Source organism: Arthrobotrys flagrans, assembly GCF_004000055.1.
Source record: "Arthrobotrys flagrans strain CBS H-5679 chromosome Unknown unitig_8, whole genome shotgun sequence".
NCBI lineage: Eukaryota > Fungi > Ascomycota > Orbiliomycetes > Orbiliales > Orbiliaceae > Arthrobotrys > Arthrobotrys flagrans.
The window spans coordinates 1,788,045-1,809,515 of NW_027137553.1; the positions used below are offsets into that span (position 1 = coordinate 1,788,045).

General features: G+C 45.8%; 8 protein-coding genes across 8 annotated transcripts; 5 read left to right on the top strand and 3 right to left on the bottom strand.

The window, feature by feature from the left end:
• Positions 1 to 1,111: 1,111 nt before the first annotated feature.
• DFL_007021 (uncharacterized protein) lies at positions 1,112 to 2,857 on the top strand (the record flags this gene model as incomplete). The annotated part of the gene is made up of 4 exons (XM_067636538.1): positions 1,112 to 1,554; positions 1,627 to 1,836; positions 1,924 to 2,141; positions 2,196 to 2,857. 4 exons carry the CDS (start codon positions 1,112 to 1,114, stop codon positions 2,855 to 2,857), a joined length of 1,533 nt encoding a protein of 510 aa, XP_067488143.1.
• Positions 2,858 to 4,250: 1,393 nt separating this feature from the next.
• On the bottom strand, positions 4,251 to 4,867 carry DFL_007022 (uncharacterized protein; the record flags this gene model as incomplete). Its single annotated transcript, XM_067636539.1, has 3 exons — positions 4,251 to 4,453; positions 4,527 to 4,604; positions 4,690 to 4,867. 3 exons carry the CDS (start codon positions 4,865 to 4,867, stop codon positions 4,251 to 4,253), a joined length of 459 nt encoding a protein of 152 aa, XP_067488144.1.
• Positions 4,868 to 5,479: 612 nt separating this feature from the next.
• Positions 5,480 to 7,719, bottom strand: DFL_007023 (uncharacterized protein; the record flags this gene model as incomplete). The annotated part of the gene is made up of 3 exons (XM_067636540.1): positions 5,480 to 6,598; positions 6,666 to 7,590; positions 7,667 to 7,719. The coding sequence occupies 3 exons, from the start codon at positions 7,717 to 7,719 to the stop codon at positions 5,480 to 5,482; spliced, it is 2,097 nt and encodes a 698-aa protein (XP_067488145.1).
• Positions 7,720 to 9,205: 1,486 nt separating this feature from the next.
• DFL_007024 (uncharacterized protein) lies at positions 9,206 to 10,351 on the top strand (the record flags this gene model as incomplete). Its single annotated transcript, XM_067636541.1, has 3 exons — positions 9,206 to 9,278; positions 9,623 to 9,792; positions 9,974 to 10,351. 3 exons carry the CDS (start codon positions 9,206 to 9,208, stop codon positions 10,349 to 10,351), a joined length of 621 nt encoding a protein of 206 aa, XP_067488146.1.
• An 841-nt stretch (positions 10,352 to 11,192) lies between these two features.
• Positions 11,193 to 12,568, top strand: DFL_007025 (uncharacterized protein; the record flags this gene model as incomplete). Its single annotated transcript, XM_067636542.1, has 5 exons — positions 11,193 to 11,289; positions 11,445 to 11,717; positions 11,789 to 12,024; positions 12,091 to 12,353; positions 12,463 to 12,568. The coding sequence occupies 5 exons, from the start codon at positions 11,193 to 11,195 to the stop codon at positions 12,566 to 12,568; spliced, it is 975 nt and encodes a 324-aa protein (XP_067488147.1).
• A 757-nt stretch (positions 12,569 to 13,325) lies between these two features.
• Positions 13,326 to 13,646, top strand: DFL_007026 (uncharacterized protein; the record flags this gene model as incomplete). The annotated part of the gene is made up of 1 exon (XM_067636543.1): positions 13,326 to 13,646. The coding sequence occupies one exon, from the start codon at positions 13,326 to 13,328 to the stop codon at positions 13,644 to 13,646; it is 321 nt and encodes a 106-aa protein (XP_067488148.1).
• Positions 13,647 to 15,517: 1,871 nt separating this feature from the next.
• DFL_007027 (uncharacterized protein) lies at positions 15,518 to 17,154 on the top strand (the record flags this gene model as incomplete). The annotated part of the gene is made up of 5 exons (XM_067636544.1): positions 15,518 to 15,725; positions 15,893 to 15,985; positions 16,059 to 16,283; positions 16,365 to 16,706; positions 16,772 to 17,154. The coding sequence occupies 5 exons, from the start codon at positions 15,518 to 15,520 to the stop codon at positions 17,152 to 17,154; spliced, it is 1,251 nt and encodes a 416-aa protein (XP_067488149.1).
• Positions 17,155 to 19,414: 2,260 nt separating this feature from the next.
• DFL_007028 (uncharacterized protein) lies at positions 19,415 to 19,764 on the bottom strand (the record flags this gene model as incomplete). Its single annotated transcript, XM_067636545.1, has 2 exons — positions 19,415 to 19,434; positions 19,512 to 19,764. The coding sequence occupies 2 exons, from the start codon at positions 19,762 to 19,764 to the stop codon at positions 19,415 to 19,417; spliced, it is 273 nt and encodes a 90-aa protein (XP_067488150.1).
• Positions 19,765 to 21,471: the final 1,707 nt, after the last annotated feature.

Sequence of the window (21,471 nt, forward strand, 5' to 3'; positions counted from 1 at the left end):
TTCGCCAAAGCTGCGTTCAAATATAGCGCCAGAGCAGAAGCCATCACATAATCCGGACCAAGATTTCCATTTCCCCAGCGGTCAGGAAGTCACCGGCCATAGAATCTGGTATGTGCTGGTACAAGACGCACCCTATCCGGACCTGGTCGGTCTTTACCTCATATAGTTTAGGCTGGAAGGTACTCGCACAGCATGGAGAGGAGCACCTGCTTTTCTTTCCTCCACTGCAGGCCTTCACAGCACTCACCTAAGCAGTCAGTGACCGAATGGCAGCCACGAGAAAAAAACTGGGTCGGCCACCTTTTTTCTCGCACTAGCCGGCAGCTGCTGTCTGTCTCCCATGGCCCTGCACCTACATACAGATATTGCTATGAAGTATGTATGTACACCAGCTACGGAGTACTGCGCAACCCCGTCATCATCATCCACCAGCTTGACAATCCGCCCGCCCACCACAGAATGTACAGACTAAGTCTAAGTCTTGGGTGGTGTGGTCATAGTATACCTGGAAGTAGTTCTGCGGGAGAAGCAGCAGAGCCAATCCAATTCGTGGTTGATTGGGAAAGCCCGCCAGCACCAGCCGGACACACACCAACCACACCACACACCAAAATTTATCACTTTCGGCCGGCGGTCATGCACCAAATTTCCCCCTCCAACAATTACTGCTGCTGCTGCTGCTTCTCTTTGCTCTTCTCTCCTGCTCCCGCTCTGTTGTGATCTCTTCTCTCCTCCTCTTCTGATTCTATTCTTCTCCTCTTCTCTGCTTCAATCTATCCTCCTCGACTGGCTCTTCCTTGTCGCTTTCCCTTGTCCCGTATCTTTCGTCCACTCCCCTTTGAACCCGTTCCGCTCAATCATCACTCGATTCTTGCGGCCACCCGATCAGATGAGCATTCTCCTCCTCCGCTCTTGTTTTCCGGTTCATTCAGACGATACTTAAACGGCCTTGGAACGCCACGGCCTTGTCCCATTCACTCCCGCTCAAGTACTTGTGTCGTCGTCTCCAACCCTCTCGATCGAGCGAATCCATACACTTTCCCCTTCCCCCGAAGCATCCTTCCTCCGTCTACGCTCCTACTAGACGCGATATCCTCATCACCACCTTACAATGTCCCCTCGACGGTCCTCTAGGGCGCGTTCAGCTGCTAATCAAGGCAATTCGCACACATCGACATCCTCGCACTCATCCTCGTCATCTACCCGTCGAGCCCGCAACAAGTCTCGCTACGGCGGTGACTCGCACAGCGTCACCCGAGCGGACTCGTATGACGAAGTAGACGAGCCAGTGGACGAAGACATGGAAGACAATTACTCTGGAAACGAAGAAGAGGAAGGCGAGACGCGGTGCATCTGCGGCTTCAAAGAGTACCAAGGCGGCTCCGACGACAGCCACACCGACCTCACCGATGGACTCTTCATCCAGTGTGACCAGTGTCATGTCTGGCAGCATGGCCTATGTGTCGGGATCAGGGATAAGGCCCTGGCTCCCGAAAACTACTTTTGCGAGCAATGCAAGCCAGAGAATCACACTTTGTATGAGAAGAAGGGAGGGTGGGTTGCTTCTTATCCTACACGCCGGACTACCCGGTACCATTCGAGAGTCCGCTAACAGTGATCCCGTAGACGAACTTACTCCACCTACATTGGATTCGGCCCGGAACGCGTAGACCCTAATAAGGACCACCATACGAAACGACGGTCCACTATGAACTCCCGCGATGCAGCTTATGACGAACAGATGTTCCACCAGGCCCTCGAGCAAAGCAAACAAGAAGAGAAGAAAAGCACCGGTTCCAGGAGTAGAAAGCGTGGTACCAGTGAGACTTCTGACGAGTAGGACAACCCTTCTCATCCCATTCCGCTCTCCAGCCTAGTTGGTTGAGTTTCAGAATCCCCTAACCGCTCTCCCTCTACACACAGACATTCTACGAAACGACAGAGAACCTCAGATTCCCCCGAGAAGAAGGAACCAACTCCCATCCACGATGACACGGCCGATAAACCCGTCCCCGGCAGTAGAAAATCTCGCAATGGGAGAGCATCTGCACCTACATCAGCCCCAGCACCCACCACAACACAGTCAAGCTCTAAGAGGGCTACCGGAAGAAGCAGAGGGGAGAGGGACAATCGCCGAGATGGTACTGCTACACCAACCAAAATCACTCTGGTAACTCATGCTGACATCATCACAGAGTCAGAGCAATCAGAAGAGACTCCCAGACCGACCAGAAACACCGTAGCGTCTGCCAAAGCGGAAGAACACATTCCCACCATCTCCACACCTGCTCTTGAAGTCCCGGACACCCCATCGATGACAAAACGCACCATCCGAAGCAGACGCCGGGCCGGTACACGTAACAACCGTACATCTGAAGACCCCGGCGAGAACTCCTCCCACGCAATGGTTAGGGATGTCTCCGCTCAAGGCACCGACAGCAATGGTGTCCATGACCGACCGGCGAAGCCCCGTCTTCCCAACTCCCGAACTACGATTCAGGAGATGCGACGACGAGTCACTGGCATCTCAGAATTCATTTCTAAAACACAGGTTGACATGGTCGGCCAGAAGCAGAGAACTACGGTCTTCGGTGCTCTTGTATCTGCCACTTCTACCGGCAGCCTGAACACAGACCTCTTGTTCAACTTGCTGGACCAAAGCAAGACTCCCAGTTCTAATACCTCAGCCCCTACCCCGACTTCTGGTGACAAAGTCACAGTGGTCACCGACAAACCAGAAAGCGAGCAGCCAGTGCCGAATACCATGTCTATGTCGAGCACAGAGCTCATGGACTACCTGATGAAAAAAGTGAACCATTGGGAGTTCACCTACAACCGGGCTGAGAGAGTTCATTGAGGCTGCATGATTGCTCTTCAGCGATTGTCTTCTCTCAGCACAAAGCGCCAGATCCTAATAATTGAAAGACATCTCGGATCAGAACCTCTTTTATTTATCTTATTTCCTTTTCATGATCAAAACGAAGCTACGAACCTTCAACAAGACTTTTAACGGATCTCCTTTCAACATCTACTACAATAGTCCTCAGTACGATTCAGCCTTTTGCCCGTTTGTTCCCTTGAAACTCCATCCCCTCTCCCTCCTTCTGTTACATATTTTCCCGTTTCATTTCCATCACAAGGTTTTCTGCAAGCATAGATACCAGGCGTTCTTCCTGCTTACAATTTTTTTCTTTTTTTTCCCCCTTCTATCATCCTTTTCTCTCTTGGTCGCTTGATGTTATATTATTATCTTGGTTTCGAATTCACTCTTTACACTTGTACATTTCTTGCAAAAAACAACCGGCGTAAGACTTATTTTCCAATTTTGGGGACTGGGCTAGGCTCTTTTGAACTTTGCTTTTTTTTTTTTTTTTTTTTTTTTGACCGTGTGTTATTTTTGCGAGTGCCCTTTTTTTTCGTGCAAAGTTATGTCATATTGTATATCATGCTACTCTGGTCTGCCTTATGCTCTCTCTCTCGCGATATCTCTTCTCCCAACCTCTCGCTCCTTGAACATTGTCAAACCCTTCTTAGCTCTTACTCCTGGCTCCTAGCTACTTGTATATTCGAACTCACCGTAACTCGGGAACTATGAAATGAAGGAAAAAGTAATGTCTCTTCTTGGAACTGTCAGTCTTTAGGGTCGCTCTGCGACTTTGGTTTTTAGCTTTTGAGGGTCCTTGATCTTCACGATCAACTTGGCTTTGTTCAGGCTTATTTGATTTTAGCTAGCTGGCTATTAGGCTATTAGATCTTAGGTATCTGTAGAAGACGACTTAGATCGAGACCTTTTTCGATCAATCGTCCTAGTAAGAATGGAAAAAAAATAAACGAGGTCATGAAACCCTCCTCATTTTAAGTCATATCAATCTTTTCCCTTCGTAGATAGAAGCTATACTTATACCGGCCGAATATCATAGCGCGCAGTCCTGTCTACTTTCCCCCCTCGTCCCCAAACCGCTACCTTTATTCATTCATTTTCTTCTTAACTTCATCCATTGCTATACCACCCCCGAAGCAATGGTGCTAACATCCTTAATAACGTCTTTTTGCCTCGCCTTCATATACCACCGTCTCCGCTTTTCCTTCATCCCATCGATAAACCGGTCCATTTCCGACGTTACATCTGTGGTGATTCCCCGTACAGGCAATCTCCACACACCCTTTCTAAACGTAACGTTTATTCTTCCGCCGTTTGTCCAGCCTCCTGTTATTGTTTGTGATCTTTTGGGGAGCTGTTATAGATTTTGTCAGTAGATAGAGGGGGTCATACTACTGTGTAACCGCCTCCCCTGAGTTGCACCCTTCATAACTATAAACTCGCCGTTGGATAATGGTAGCTTGAGGATTGGTGATTTATCTTCCTTGTGTTTCATTAGGAAGTCACGCGTGGTGCCTAGGGAGAGGGATGCGATGGTGGGGTTTGGACCGAGGAAGGATTCGTCGTCGGAATCTAATATAAATTCAAGATCTTCATTAGTGATATTTCTATCCTGTATTTGAAACGGTGAGGTAGATGGACATACGGTAAGCAATACCATCTCTACAATCGGCGTAGTAGTTCACCAAAGCGAAGTTAAATGTCTCTCCACTCTCTCGTTCGACTATATTCTTTAATACCTCGAGACATTGCGGGATTGGTCGCGGATGGCAGATGCAGGATTTATATCTCTCGCTGTGATTAAGAACCTTCTTTGTTTTTGTATCTAATGGGGAGGAGGGTTGAGACGGTTTTTTTTGGAGGGAGAGTGAAGTCGGAGTTTTGATATTGGTATCTTGAGGTTGGGGAAGGGATTTTGTTATCAAGATCGGTATCTCTTGACGTTGGAGTAGGATTCTTGATATTGATGTCCTGAAGTTGGAGCATGGTTCTTGATACCGATATCAATCGATGCTGAATTTGGCGTCAGACTCTTGATCAACCGTTACCAATTAGCCTTAAACTTGGAGTTGGATTCGAATTCCGTATCAGAAGAGCTTGGGGTATTTTTTGGCTTGGCAATTAAACCGAGGCTTTGTCAAAAAAAATTATAGTCTGCCTGAGGTTGAAAAACCGGCCCCAAATTCGATGACAGTCAATTGACGTCAAGACCTTTCAGACCAGCCCACGTTTAAGATCGCATATCGGTATTTAGATATATGAGTGCCGTTCGTCACGTTGCGCACGTTTCGTCCACACCCCGATCTCCAAAAAACCAAAATCGACGGAGCTCGCTCAATCGAATCGACCAAGCAACCGGCAAAAAGCCAAAAAAAAGTTAAGGTCGTATTGGGAATTGAACCCAAGTCGCCAGAAATCTCAAGATCCGAGAAGAATCAGAATCTGGAGTGCTAACCACTACACCATACAACCGCGGGATGGGGGCTATGGTGCGCGGAAAGCGTCTAACTTCGTAAGAGCGTCCCGGAAAAGATCGAAGATTTCCGGTGTGGCGTCAAGTATGTCGAGGGCGTGGCAATGCGGCCATGAGGGGAGAAATCAAATTCCAACAGGTGGTTCAAGCCTTTCTTGTGTTGGTGATTTTTGAGGTTGTAATGCGAATTCCTCAGCAGTGAGGCCGTTCTCTACTATTTGACGTATGACTCGGTTAACTTTCTTTTGATGGAGCCTACGTTGACGCGGGCTTTCAACAGGCATCTTCGACACCTTGTTGATTGTTTGCTGCTGCCGTTTGGCTACTTTTCCCCTAGTTTCGTCTCTTTCCTTATCCCTTTGATCGCCCATCTCGATATCCAGGTCTTCAGGCTCGACACTCGGCGACTTTGGACGCTCCCAAACAATTTCCCATTGTTGAGTAAGTTCCTCTGGAAGGCAAATGCTTTGGTATGTCCGGAAGTTTCCAAGTAATGCGTCTGCTACCCAACGGTCCGGTTTCGTTCCGGGATCATCGGGTATCCCAACATTCTCCGAGTTTTGGAATCCAAAGATCTTATATACCGTCTTATTACCTCTGTGAGTTTTCACAGCCAGTGGACAACCGCTAGCACCACCAATTGACGGAAGACCGTCTGAGTCTGCACCGCGTTCACTCATTCTCTCCGGCTGACCACCCTTCGTTTTCCTCCTAAAATCCGGTCTCCAGAGAATCGACCTTTGGAAATAGCTTAAATCACAAATTTTATTTTGAAGTTTTTCGTAATATCTACCTTCAACCACGGTAGGCACCGAAGTTGGCCCTTCCGTTTCTAGTGTCATAATGCTCTTCTTGTCCATTTTCACTGTCTTGTTTTTATAATCTCTAGGGGTTGCCAGAGTTGCACCTGGTTGAGTTGCAGTGCCAGTATGTTTTCTTTGGACAGGGCCATGCCTAGGCTGCGATGTCGATTCCCCTCCTTCGTTTTGTTCGGAAACTTGTGCATGCGACTCGAAGTTAAATCCTAGAAGAACTATATCCTGATTGATAAAATCTTCATCTTTTATGTCTGCCCATTCCATTTCGATGGTGTTTCGACTCGAGTCTTCAAAGGTAGGAAAGGGCATTTTAGGCGACTTTTTGTCCAATTCTTCGATGAGTGCAATGTCATATTGGAGCATTCTCAGATCACCTCTTGGGTTTGAATTAGAGATTGATTCAAAATGGCTATGGAGTTTTCCAAACTATGCGAGTTTCAAGATGGGTTGTTAGAAGGATTGGTGAAGTTCCAGGCAGTGGGTTTTCTCTTACTTCCTTGCCAAAATAGTCGAATTTGAAGTTCTTTCCATTCGTGTTCAAAAATTCCGCCGGATTGTACCAAGGGGTGTTTTCAATTTTCTTTTGAGTTCCTGTCGGAGCCTCATATAAATATTCGATAGTTGACAATAACGAGTGTACCGGCATAGTAAGGACTTCACAGTCAGTCTTAATTTTATGTCTTAGGCGCAGTCCTACTCTTAAATCGGTAAATCCAAATACTTCCCCATCCAGAGAGTACTTGAAACCGAACCCGTCGGAGCCTATTTCTATCCGACGGCCGCGCTCTACAACGGATCCAGCTGTGTATCTTCGGTTGAACAAAGCATGATCGACATGAAGGCCACCGAATTTGCGGGGCCTTTTGCGAAATTCTGCCCGCCGGTTGAGTTCGCCATCGTGAAGAATGACCAGAGTTTTATTCAAATAGACGCAAGCAGCTCTCGCCCCGGGATATACTCGGAAAAGGAAGCGAAGAGTCTCGTCATCGACGTCTTTTCTTGGGTCGATTGGTCTGTTCGCTGCGGGATCCGGGTGGTACGGAAAGGAACCAATTGTTGAAGGTAGGTAGTTGAGGATAACTGGCCTTTCTCCGATCCGGATAGGTAGATTTGGGATAACTTCTGGTGACATGACCGTTGTGTCGATTGTCCAAACATCGTCTGAGAAAAATGCGTATTTGCACAAAGGGTTTAAGTCTCGAATCTGACGCCAGTTCAGGGAATTAGCCACCCGTAGGTGAGGATATATGTTAGCAGTCGGTTCCAGTAGATTTTCCTCTCCATCTTCTATGCTTAGACTATCAGGGAAGCCGCCTCCTGCCACATTCGTCGGGATACCGAATCTGTCGCCTATAGCCTGGCCGTCGCTCACCCCTGGGTTTAACTTTTCCTCAAAATAATTAAATAATAATGGGTCTCTACATTTATATGTTAGAATCCGCTTGCAAAATTACCTAAGCACCTATAAAGAATGAAGTGATAGCTGTTACGAACTTATAACCCAACATTCTCTTAAGCTTCTCCTTATCTTTCGATCCTGTCCTCATCATGCGCACGCTTTCTTGCAACTTTCTTGAGTTTTCGGTTTCTATCGACCCTTTAGTTCGTCCGCTCCGTACACTGTTTATCACGTCCTTCTCACTAGACTCTCTTTGATGAATCTCCCGAGGCCCCTTCGTAGCCGTGCTTCCCCGATCGAAATCCGTTCCATGAGATGTAGTTATAGGCCGGAAAACGGGCCCTAGTATAGGACCAGGTCCCTTGTAGACACTTTCTTGTGAAGCCGAGCACTTTTTAACCATCCCACCTCGGGATATCCTTCCACTACTAGAACTGAGAGATAGCGCATTATATCCATTTTCAGACTGCCTCCCCCCCAAGGTCTTAAAGGAGTCGTGGTATTTTCTCGTAGGTGAGTTTTAGTACCCCGATTCTCTCTATCCCTCCTGACGAAAGAAGGTGTAGGGCCAAAGGTCGACTGACTCAGCGTGTTATCTTGGTTTTTAAATTTGATAAGTTCTTCGCCGGTAGCCGGAAAATCCCGGGTCCCTGTGAAGAAAGACCCTGCTGCAGTCGCCATCGTAGTAGCGAAGATTATCGAGAGATGTTACAGCCAGCCAGAAGGTAACGTATATGGTAGGTAAATTTGCTCCGCTATGTCGTCGGTGCACACCCTTCAAAGGCCAAGAATGTAAAGTTTGTTGTTTTTAGAGGGTCAAAGGCTGAGTGGCTACATGTAGGTTCATGTGCAGAGATAGAACTTAATCTTAGAGCTGCCAACTGATCTGACAAGCCTGCAGGTCGAACAGGTAATTGGTTGATATTATAGGTCTAGTAATGTTCTGCTGTTCGTTGTAATTGTATAAAACCCTTTTATGAATGTACGCAATATGCGCGCGGCATACGGGGCAGTCTACTACACAAGGCTGGATATACTCTGAGTGAGAGCAAACGGATCTCGTGCAGATGGCGGGAGGACGGGAGGGGGCTACAATAATTGGCATGTCGCAGATAGTCTAATTGTGGCTGTAGAAATTATCCCGCAGCAAAGCATGGAGTATCAGCAGGGTGCCCATGGACCCCCAGCTCGAGCCTGCGTTGAAATGCGGAATCCAGCAGCTAATTTTTCGGCCAATTTGGGTGTACACAGGATAAGGCTCGAGCATTTCATCCAAGGATCCAAACGCAGACATGCGCCATTGCGTTCGGCCTGCATGACCACGTCTGAACGATAGTCATAAGGGGGTGCAGTATGTAAGCACAGTTAATTTGAGGCTCTGCAACTCAGTGGATTTTCTTGAAGTTGTGAGGCCTGCACCGAATTTGTGTCCAATAGCCAGCTGTATGCTCCTGTTGTCCTTGTATATTGCAATTGGGCGTCCTTGTGTATTTAAATGATCGTGCTCCGCCGCCATTTTGGCCTAATTGCCACTCACGCAAGTCATTCTTCGCGTTTTTAGGACTAGCTCCAGCTTTGCACTGTATCATTTTACCTCATCCTTCCCGAGACCAGCCACACGTTGCCTGGTCTTCATGATCATGGATCCCCATTTGCGAGATGATTTCTCGAATGGTAGCCGGCCACAGGATCCCGCCCATTTGCAAGGTATGCCCGCCAGAACTTGGATCCTCCGTGCATTATATTCGCTTTCACTCGCTTTCCTAAATTTTCACGATATAATGGCCGACTGGGGTTCTCAAGCTTCCGCTTGGGGGGATCGTGTGGTCTGAGACTAATTAGGCGGGATGATGTACTAGCAAGGGATTTTTAGACCTGGGTGGCTTAGGTTTGGCTTTGTTGTACATCCGTACCTTTCTGGTACTAAACAGCTTTGACAAAATGCCACAAATGGAGCCCAGCGTAGCCACAATGGAACATTATCAACACGAAAGTTGTGTACGTTATATATGTTACCCAGGCTAATTGCATATACTATGACTTGATTTTAGGGCATGGCAATGTGAATGGGACAGCACCATTGACTTTTATCCTGAAACCTTACGGAGACCCTGAAGAGGTCCCTGATACCTCTGGCACAGATACCGGACAGTTTATGATACGCCCAACCAGCAACGCACGGCGAATGAAAGTCGGCCCGACAAATGATCCAGCTGGATCAGTAAGCCGTCCCTCTGACCCTAATTACTTGACACGAGTCGGTACAAGCGTTCGCATTGGAAAGACCCCATCATGTTTTAGATGCTATGCTTTCCAAGACGCCGGCAGGCCGTGGCGTGTACATATCCGTATGACTATTGCCTACCTGAAATTCTCGGTTCTAACTCGAGCCTTAAATTTAGCGCAATCCGATATACCATGAAGGTATCGCGAGAATCGTTATTTACCAAAAAATTGAATACAAGTTTAACAAGTATAAGCGATCGGACGTACACCGATATATTTATGTTTACGATCCGCCTCCAGAATCCGGACTCGGCCAGCTGCTATTACCTGAAGACGAAGTAGAAAGATGTATTAAGCCATCACCTAAATACTCTCGTTCTGCTAGTTTCAGAGATAATAGTGGGGCAGAATGGACGCAGAACAGCCGCCGATTCAATCTAGAGGACGACCTGCCTCAATGGTATTATGAACTCAAGTCCAAAAGGAGGGACCTGAGGAACAGAACCGTGAGTGAATCTCAACTTCAAGATAACACTCTCTGGACGCGCTTATAATTATGGTAAGGAGAAGCTTTTCTGGGTTTCCTTTTGTATTATTTTGATTCCGAGTTCGAACCTTGTACTCTCGTACTCTCCCAACTCGGGGGGGGGGGGTTTTTCTTGCGCAAGAATTCACAGTCAAAGTAAGAAGTCACATCCACGAAAAAAAAAAAAAAAAAAAAGTTATGTTTTTGACTATCTAGAAGCTAGTACGAACTTGAGCACACGCATGGGTTCCAAACCCATCTTATGATTTCTCTGATTTTGGGTTTCTTGCATTTCGCTTTCCCTTAGCAAACTTGACAATTTCCTTTAAACAAAATTGACGCTATCATATTCAGTTTAACTGGCCTTGTAAACTAGACTCCACGAAGAGTTTCACACTATAAGCAGGACACTACAATAAAACTCCCTTGAGCAATCAAATTGTAAATCCATGGGTTATGAGTCCATGCACAGATGAGTAATTGAACACATGGCTCGATAATTGTTTTACCAACATGTTAGCTCTTTAGTATCAGACCTGGAGGGGACAGAGCCTAAGGGTATCACAAGACTCATGGCCAACTTTTGAGTGAAACTACTCGAGTCCTTCATCCAATCCATAAGGCATATAGGTGTGTCAATAAAATTGTCGGATTGGTCAACCTTGCATCTTTTGAAAAACTGTAGCCTCGTTCAGCCTCCTCAATGATTAGAGCCGCAGACACTAGGTATATATACCCCGCTTAGGGTCACTGTAAACCTAGGAACCGTCAGGCTACTAGATATTTCGATTCTTTCCCAAGACAATCTCTTGATTGCCTTGATTTACCTACTTAATTATATATTAATTATCCGTACTCCTTCAAACATTATGACCTCACTTGAATCGGGAACGTCGACGTTATCCTGGACCGATAACGGAAATCCAGATGCGTTGCAAGACCTTGAGAAAGGCCCCAAGGAAACACGTGAGTGAAAACTCCTCGTAGAAACCCTCAGCCTTTTCATCCATTGAACGGGGCCAAACCCTTTTTTCCCCCCTTCCTACCTCCCTTTTTTAGCCAGACCTTCTACTCATCAGTATATCGATATATTACAAGAACTAAGGAGCCCAGTGATACAGTCCGAGACATCCCTCTTGGATACTCCTATGTTGCAGCCTACGCTGACGGCAACGAAGCTGCTCCGGTTTTCAGAAGATTCGGCGCCCTAGATGCGAGAGTACTATATACCCAACAAGCGGAACTTGAGCAAATAGAGAGAGAGCTCGCAATAATCGATGAGGATGAGTCAAATGAAAATATCGAGGACACAGACAATAAGACGTGGCTGAAGGACAGGAATCCAAAAAGGAAGGAACTGATGGCAGAGGCTGCGGAGAAGCTTCCACGATATAGTGAGAATAAACTCGAACACTGCTATAGATACCGAATCTGTAGTGATACTAACCGGGTTTCCTTATTGTAGAAGAGAATCTAATATTGTACCGACAGATGCGACATTTACCAACTGCAAAAAAATGGCAGAAGAAGAATTTCGGAGTGATGCTGTACAATACGGCGTCCATTTGTCCGCTGGAGGCGGGATTCATAGAGAAAGACGACCTCGTTTCCATGATGAAAGAGAGTGATGATGTCGCCGAATTGTCGGAGTGGGTGACCGATTTTCGCCGAAGGATCGTTCCAAATTTTGGATTAAAACAGGTAATTTAGCGTTTCGTTCCTCACTTGCCATGGATAAACGACTGACAAGTCATGTAATTCTGCCAGCTATTCAAAAAATCGAAAAAATCGGTTTATGACGGCTCCGATGAAATTACAATTTATTCTCAGAAGTGGATGAGGATTGTAGGCAGAACCTTTTTCGGGATGCTGGTGGCGGCGGTAGTGACTTCCGGGGTTATACTACTACACTTCGTGCATGTAGATAAATGGAGGTTGATAATTCTCGGGTTATCGACATTGGTCTGTGCAGTCTTGACGGCCGTTTTCACAACAGCGAAAAAGAGTGAAGTCTTTGCAGTGGCCGCTGCGTAAGTTTTTTCTTAGCCATTCCCTAAAATTTATTTTGGTATTGGCTCGGAATCTTTCCGATATATTGAATATTTACAGCTGACGTGTTTTGATTGCCATATGGTTTAGGTATTGTGCGGTCCTGGTTGTATTCGTGGGAACGACGCTAGAGAAGAATGGCCAGGTTACTTTGCAACTTGGGGATACCTGGATTAACGGAACAGTTTCTGGGTAAACCGTGAGATGGCAGTATTCGGCATTCACAGGATTTGATGATCGCAGGTTTATGAATTTGTGGAGTTATATTCCTGTTGCTTTTGTTGCACTTTTGGCATGTATCTGCTTCGGGCCAGCCCGCGGCTTGGAGTTAAAAATGGGTTTCATCATTTCTTGGAATGATTTTTGTATGTTCGCGTTTTAGACCATTGCTCTTTATTATTTTAACCTACATTTGATGTTGTGAACGTTAACTAATAACGCGTTTATGAATTGATCAAATCCTAGCAGGAAGAGCGGATACTTGATGTACACTGAGCTAACACCACGCACTATATCTAGCTATGCTCATATAGCCAGAGGTATAGTATACTTGCTATAGGAAAACCTTATTTAGCTATAGCGCCGCGATCGCACAATGCAATACGTCCCAATATATTGCGCAATGCAGTTTACAACAATATCCTATACTGCAATATCGTAGATCGATTTTGAGGCATGCAAATAGCCGCACGTGGGTATTTAACAACCTGGTCAGACGATAGGGCTAGGATCGTGTATCGAAAGGACATCTGCAGGAAGCTATAATCCGGATCCTGCACTATCGATTACGTATGGCGCCTAAGCTCAGGGCAGTTGGGGAAATTTGTGTAACCTCCAACTCAACCTCCAACATCCTTCCGTGTTGACTTAAATATCCGTCGGCAGTCACACATAACAAACTTCTGTAACTTACAAGGCGCATAAGCTAGGCCAAGGCGGTTTGGAGGCTGATAATGGTGAATCTTGCGGCAAATGTGAGATCGAAGGATGGAAGCTTGGGAACCTTCCTATCCAAGATGGATACTCGACAATCTCGCCAGAAACAAAATGTCGACAAGATATGGCCTTGCAAGGATGGAACTACATCTGCCAAGGAGCCGGGCCAAGGCTCTAACGCTCGCACGGCACGGAATTCATCCGTACCTCGGATGTGCTTCCGTAGCCATCAGGCATTCGCGGACGACATCGAATTACTATCTGCTAAGGTCCCTTTGGTGATCATGTCCGCTGGATCTCCAAGCTTAAAAGACTGCCTTGATCATTACCAACAGTGAGACATGTAGCGCTTTTGGCCGACGACTATCTCATCGGAAGGCAACCCCTACTAAATGTGACCGTCATAGAACCGTGGTGTTCACGAACTAAATATGGGGATTCACTACGGCGGCCAATATTTTCCCAGCAGCAGCAAAGTTTCGCGAGTATCTGTGGGTATGAGGAAGGTTGTCCCAGGATGAAAGGAAGGGTTCACCAACACAGGGAGTTCCCTTACCGTAATTTCCCCAAATATTCCGCAGAGAGTCACGCGAAAATTCAGCTGTCCTGATGGTAAGATATTCTGGAAGTTCCATATCGTCCGAACAGTCCAACTTTTTCGAAGCGGGATGCAAAACATGAACGGGTTGGTAAGGAATTCTAACAGTTTTTGCTGTCAATCAACGTTTCCTGAGAGTTGGCGCACCCGCAGCAGCCTGGGTGGGTTCGGAGGCCGCAGGAAGCCAGAGAGCACACAGCCGCTTGTTCGAACAGAAAATTGTTCCGTGCGTCGAAGCTGCCTTCCTTCTCTGGCGTTGTAGCTTTCAAGTTCCCAACCCATCCCCACGATAAAATAAAAAAAATGTATGGAGTGGTATGATTTATGATATGTAGAATCGCGTGAGCCGCGGGCTAGTGGTTATATGAAAAAGGTATGGACACCGACCATTTGTCTATGACGAGTGAATTTATTAAAAAAATATTCATGCAAAATCGTATTTTCAAAACCCGTCACTTATCGGCTCCGATAGCCAGCGTTTTGAACCCTCGGAGACCCTGTTTGCCTTGCCGTCATTTTAAAGGGAGTTGCTCGAGTTCCTCATTCACCCATAGTTCCAACCCGAACCCTTTCGGTTTTCCTGGGTGTTGTTCTCCTCGCTCTCGAGGATTGCTTTTTCCTCTCTTCCTCTCCGACTCGGTCCTTCCTTTCTGCCTAAGAAGTTCGAGGCTCGGGATCCAGAATATTACCCCATTCTTCCAGTACAAAACAGAATTCATGTTTTCCGGCTCCCTTGCAACGACGCTCTCGTATCCGACAAGGCCACTGGAGACCCGAACGAGGGGAAAGTAGTTAGGAAAGAATATCAAGAGAGGCAGAGAAGTCACATCAGAAAGTAGCTAAGGGCCGTAGGAACAATACCTAATGTTTTTGTGGCATCAACGTGCGCGCAACTCCGAACAGAAAAAAAAGCTAGCTCACCCACGCACAAGAAGTCACACATTAAAGCACTTTTTTATATGTGGGAACCGTTGACACTCGCAATAATAACAACATCACAAAAACATCCCATCAATTCCCGCCATTCAATATTTTATATTAAGGGAAAAAAACAGACCGGAAAACAATTTATACAACGAAATTCTTACTTTTCAAAAGATTTCCGAAGCCATCAAATGTACCTGTAGGTGCTGGCAAATTAACGAATAACGACGGGCTGAAGTTTTTTTTTTTTTTTTTTTTTTTTTAGCTTGTGCTGCAGTAGTGGCATATTATTTCCCTTTCTTTTCTTCTTTTCCTCATCCCCCAATTTTCCTGCTGGACGCACACACCAAAAAAAAAAAACCGAACCAAAATTTTCTTCTTCCCTTTCTCTCCAACCACACCTCTGGCATTTCTCCTCCTCTTCCTCACAACTACCTCATATCTTGAGGAACCAACATCAACAACCGCAAAACTCCTTAAACTCGCTATTCCTTTCCTTGGGTCTCTTGCTCACCCGACTAACTAACGATAGTATAATCCTTTCTTGATTGTTAAGGATTATTTCCTCAAATCGTTTCATCTCCGCCATCACTCCCTTTTCTCCTTATTACCTCAGTAAACCCGTTTCTATAAATTTGAAGCCTCTGTCCCCCGTAGCTTCAATTATAGCTTGCCTATCGATTCATCATGTCGTATTACGAACCAGTTTCTGCGCCTAGAGGCGGCGCATGGCCCAACGCTGGCCAACCCGGTTGGGACGCTCGTGGTAACAATAATGGACAGACGGTGCCTTTCCAGCGCCAGTTTCCGCCTGAAGGCACGGACGTCTCATCGCGCCCTTCTTCTGCTCGTCTAAAAACCGAGGAACCGACGGCTTTCGGATCTCAACTCGACGGTATGTGCGCGGTCTTTTTACTGGAAAGCTTTTTTTTTTTTTTTTTTTTTTCAATATATGAGGCAAATATACGGTTGCACGAAATACGGGGCTTCAACGCTTTTCGTTGAGGTCACATCTAATGCATGTTTTAAACGAGTTGCGCTAATTTCTTGATGTCGATATAGAGGTTGACCGCGCGGTTGATAACCTTGTTAAGAGTGGAAAGATGTTTGCTGGTCGTCGTGAATCGATGCCGATACTTCCAGCTGCACTCCCCCGTAAGTCTTTCGTCATGTACCCATAAACCTAGCGCTTACGTACAGCTCCTAATCCGATTTCGAGGTTTTATAGAGCCGAGAATTTCTCAGATGCATCGAAACTACTCCGCCGCTGGTCCGGGTTACGAAGACCTCATGCGCAGCCAATCCGCTGCTAACTTGCAAAATTACTATGCCACGGCCCGTTTCGCTCCTCGTCAAGCCGAACAGGACCAGATGATGCAAGCTAAGAGGCGTCTTGCTGCTCAGCGCGAAAGGGAGCTTCGTAACTTCCACCAGGAGCAGCAATACAATCGCAGTACGTTATGAGATATCTCTAGTTTTGGACTTTGCATTCCAAAACCCCTTTCGGACCGAGTTACTGACGCAGCCATTTTAGCCGAAATGTCCAACTTCAATGGCAAGGACCGCGTCATTAGCCCCGGAAGCATGACCGACGAGGAACGCCGTGAGCTCATTGCCCGTCAACATCGTGCCCTCTACGGCGAACGTCGTGAAGAGGAGCCTTTGGGTCCCTTCGACCTTCACTCTCGTGGATCCAACCCTCCATCTACCGCTGGATCTGTCAGTGGAGGAACTCGAGGACCTTCCCCTCTCGGTGCATTTGATCCTTTCGGCTATCAAAACGGCACCCAACAAGACGGATTTATTCAAACTCCATCCAGCGAGCATCCTGTCGGCACCACCAACGGAGTCTCGCCGACTCGCTCTCGCACCAACAGTGTGTCCTCACCATCTTCTAAGGGTCCTTATGGCATTCACCAGGACTTTACCAAGACTACCCAGTCCAGCCGCACCTCTCCCAGCGGATCCCCCCGAGGCTTGGCCGAGTCTCCACCACCCCGGTCACCAACTCCGGCGTCGCCCCAATCGGAACCCGACCAATCAGCAGCTCTCAAATTCCTCCACCAAACGGCGGATTGCAAAAGCGATCCACCACCCCAATCCCGTCCCCATTGGGGTATAGCAACTATCCTGGTGACGAATCTTATAACAGCCCAGGTAACTCTAATGCAGCACCCGGAGGCAACAAGCCTTCTGGAAACGAGCGATCAGCATCTGCTGCATCTAACCACACTACGTCATCTCAAGACCCATCCATCGCTTGGGGTAGCAAAGTCTGGGGCGGCAGCAAGGGTCTCGGAACCGTTGCCAGCGTCTGGGGTTAAGCTCCATTCCGCTTCATCTGTTTCATATACTAAATAATACCCCAGGGGGACGGGGGAAAATATCATTTTCATTCATATATCCATCTTTCATCTTTCACGGTGTTTGATCTTTATATTTGCGAAAAAGAAAAACATCTTTTCACGGACAGGTTGGGGTTCTTCTTTTTTTCGCGATCTCCAATTTTTTTACTATTTATCGTTTCCATCTGGGAGGGTACTTACATGGTCATGGTGTTCAGTCGAAAAAAATCTTTTTGTTGTTTCCCCTTCGGATCCATATATGTGTTATCGGGTTCATTCGGCGCATCTACATTGAGGGGGTCGCTTCATTTTTATCGTGGCATTTCTTTTCATACCTTTCCTTTTTTCATTTTTTTACATCACGGCATCTCCAAATAATGTAATCTCGAAGTTTGCATAACCGGTTTTTCCATGAGCTACCAGGCGGACATCTTGAAGCAGTTGTCGAACTTTTAGATGAGAGTTCTTTGGCCATGTTGGGATGTTCTTTTCAACTTCATTCTCCTACCTTTCGCTTTTCTTTATATTTTCTTTGGAGGTGTTACATCATCTGGCGAAGAAGAGCTTTTTTTTTATTATCTGTTTTTATCTTTTACGTTTGTCAGGGTTCGTGCTTTTTTTTTTTTTTTAACGGGAAACAAAGTTTAATGGGAATCATGTATCTTTGCTTGGGTAGTTTTCACGGGGGGGCTATACAAAAGACATTCACTTACCTGCACTTAACTTCAAAAAAAAATCATTAACAAAAAAGAACGAGAATAGTAGACGGCGTCACACGATATCGCGACAACGAGGTACACGGGGTCCAACAAGGGTGAGGAGAAGAAGGGGCGGAGAAGAAATCTTTTCTTTTTTATCTTGTCAGTGGCCATGGATAGGAGTTTTGGGAAGGGAAAGGGGGCTTCGAAAAGTGTGGGATTCATCCGGAGCATATGATATTGGGATGTCGAAACGACACGATTTGGGGGGAAACAAAAAGCATCTCGTTACTTCCTGCATTTTGCAAATCGCGAACCGTTTCGTTTTCTCCTAGTATTACCGACTTGCTAGCGACATTCGATTCGTTATCATTGGCCCACGCTTCAGGAGTTTTGACCTTCCTCGCCTTTTACCACTTTGCTTAAGTTTTTGTTTTTCTCTTCTCTTCTCTTCTCTCTTCTATACCTATCTCTTGACATTTTCAGGTGTTTCTGAGAGTCTTTCAAACAACTTATACACCAAATCTCAAAAAACCAATTCAGATCTTTCTAATGGATCTAAATTTGTGAAATTTCAATCATCTTTGGGGGGGTATTTTTTGTATTTAACATAGTGGAAACACCATGTATACAATGGGAATACTTGAGGGGTGGTTCGGATGGGGGTTTTGCCTTAACTACTTGGTAGTGAATTAAACGGGATATATTTCCTTGATCTAATATAATACCTCTTTAGCAACCAATAAGTCCATTTATGATCTAACCTTTGTATAAACGATATTATATACCCTCGTCAAGGTTGCATAGGCGACCCGCATCTCGCTCAGAAGGCCGCTTGCACCGGCGGGACGCTTTCCGCTGTGCTATACCGGTCCGCGCCGGATACTTGCGTCGACAAGACATTTGCGATTGCACCAAGCCAGCAAGCGTCATATCGCATCAGGGGTAGGTTAGCTGCACGTACTTTTAACAAGCCCTGGGCTCTTTTTCGTTATCAAAGCTATGCAAGGGGGACTGAATGCAGGGTCTTTAAAGTTATAGCCTAAGGGGATGTCGTGGTTGACATGGCCCTTGCATATATATACGTAACTATACCGACAGCGTTCTCAAGATCTGGATCTTGGGATCCTGCAAGTGCAAGCTGGGATTATAGGGTAAGATGACGGCATTGTATATGTTCCTTGGAGGTACGAAAAGTGATATTTGATAGTTATTTACAGGAGTGGACGATAGGTAGACATTTGTATTCGCTTGGTTTTCGTTAAGTCGTAATCATGACTCATCGGAAGGACGCTATGCTAAATCGAAGAAATCGCTCATTTGTGCATTGATATCGCAAAAAAACATGATTCGTGAATATCAGTCGGTGTACTATCTTGTAGGTATCCGAATGCTTGGATACGTAATAGACTTTGGTGGAAGATGAGAGGATAGAATTCGCTGGGGTCGATGACATTGTTGATGAAGGATTTGAAATTCGTGAGAAGTCGATAATAAGAAGTCTCTATTTTCAAGAGAAAATATTTGAGATTGTGAAGTCTTTAACCAGCATCAGATCCGACTACATCATGACGAAGTACTATATTAGCAAAGCTCATAGCTACTATATTATAGCCATCCAGGCTCCAATTCACATACCTTTAGATTTCTTGCCACTCCTGCCAGTCCTGGCAGTTCTGACAGTCCCCGACTCTTCATCTCTAATCTCAGCAACTTCAACCCTCTGGGTTGGACCAGTGAAAAAGTACTTAATGTCTTCCCAGACACTAATGCCGTTGAACGAACATAGTCCTTGAGGGCGAGAGTTGCGAGTGCAGAGGTAGATGAAGAGAAGGACGATAATGATAATGACGAAGGTTATTGGTAGTAGGAAAGCGAGGTCCGGTGCCATTGCTGCGTAATTGTCTTTTGTTCCGTTCTTCCGCTTTTCTGCTCTCGAATTGATAGTTATGTGTTTACCACTTTCGGAGCTAGTGGACGGGGCGTAGATGGTTCATCCAGTCGGCGAAAGAAACGTTGCCGTGCGGGGACGGTGCTAAGAAATGGGATTGGAAGGAAAGGTCGGGGAGGTCTGCGACGGCGCTAGAGTCTTCAATGAACCCCCACAGCAAGGCTAGCTAGTGACTAGCATCTTGGACTAAAAGATCTAGGAAGGTTGATAGAGATCTTTTGAAGATTTGTCGCGACTATAAATTTCGCATGTAGTCTAGGAATGAAAGCGAGAAATAGGCTGGCGGCGCTAATTCACGCAAGCCAAATAGGAAAATGCAACCCAACGCAGAATCTCGTCAAGCCTTAGAACTGAGGTCTTGATTGTGATACGGTGATGAGGGTATTACATGCTGACAAGGTGGTTTCTAAATGACGATTAGTCCATGTATGTATAATCTAGTACATGTCTCTCTATAGTTCTATTATTTTGGCGCCCTAGGGAATTATTGAACTCAAGTGTAGCCTCCTAGTTTTAGCCATCCAACTGGACTAGATGTGGTCACTTTATGTATATATAATGTGTATTCGAGTATTTGCTGATCAATAAGTAGCATTCTTGGAGCTAGACCAATGGCCTAATACCATTGCACGAAGGGGTATGTATTTCTCCTCGTTCCAAAATTTAAAACGTATAACATTTAAGTTTCGCTCCAATATTGATAATACGTACTTAAGTAGCCATGCATACATGTAAATACGAACTAGGTACTTGGGGCTGCTCTAGCCACAGTGCCCAATGGCCCCGGTTCTAAAATTTCATGTCTGGTTTATTTTTAATGATGGAATAAAAAATCTTAAGATTGTCCCTAGAAAGAAGGGGGGAGTACTGAGAAAGAGGGTAGTATAGGGTCGAGTCCCAAGCTTCGAAATTGACGAGCCGTTTATAAATTTGAAACTAACTACATTCAAAAATTTGTCCCTTCTCTTCTCAAATATTAACGAGAGTCGAGAAAGAAACCCACAAATAAATTGACTCTCATCAATTAAAGGTACTAACCCTATATGCCCATTCATCATGAGCATATGCCGGAGAGGAGTGGAGGCCTGATGCTGCGGTTGTTACTGTTGTTTCTTTTGTTCCCGTTGTTCCTGCTGCTTTTGCTGTTGCCCCTGCTCCTGGTACAGTCTCGTAATCAACTTGTGCTCGTGCTGGTATCGCTTCTAGCTCCGTCCTCCGATAACCCGCTCAATACATAGTACGTACGTATATAGCTGCGCACTGTCAGATAGTTACTGTACTTACCTAACGCAGAAGGGTATATATCTCCCCTTATATCTGGCCAATAACAGCCCACTTGGTTCAACGTCACATTTGGCGAACGAGCCGAGGAGTCCAAACGCCAAAACAACGTTAGATATATATGAAACGAAGACTATAGGGCCGGTGTGGTACGTTGGCATAAGTTAGTTTCATTTCAACGAAGAAGTTATGCTTACCAGCTTTATGCCACCTATAAGCTATCGAGCGAGAATAGTAGTGGAATTGAGGCCTAGGGTAATCTCGGGACCCTTTTTGTGTTGGGGTAAAGCTGATTGGCCTTGTAGCTCAATGTTACCGTTACTGATGTATTATAATTCTTAATTAAGTTGTTCATACGCATGAAGA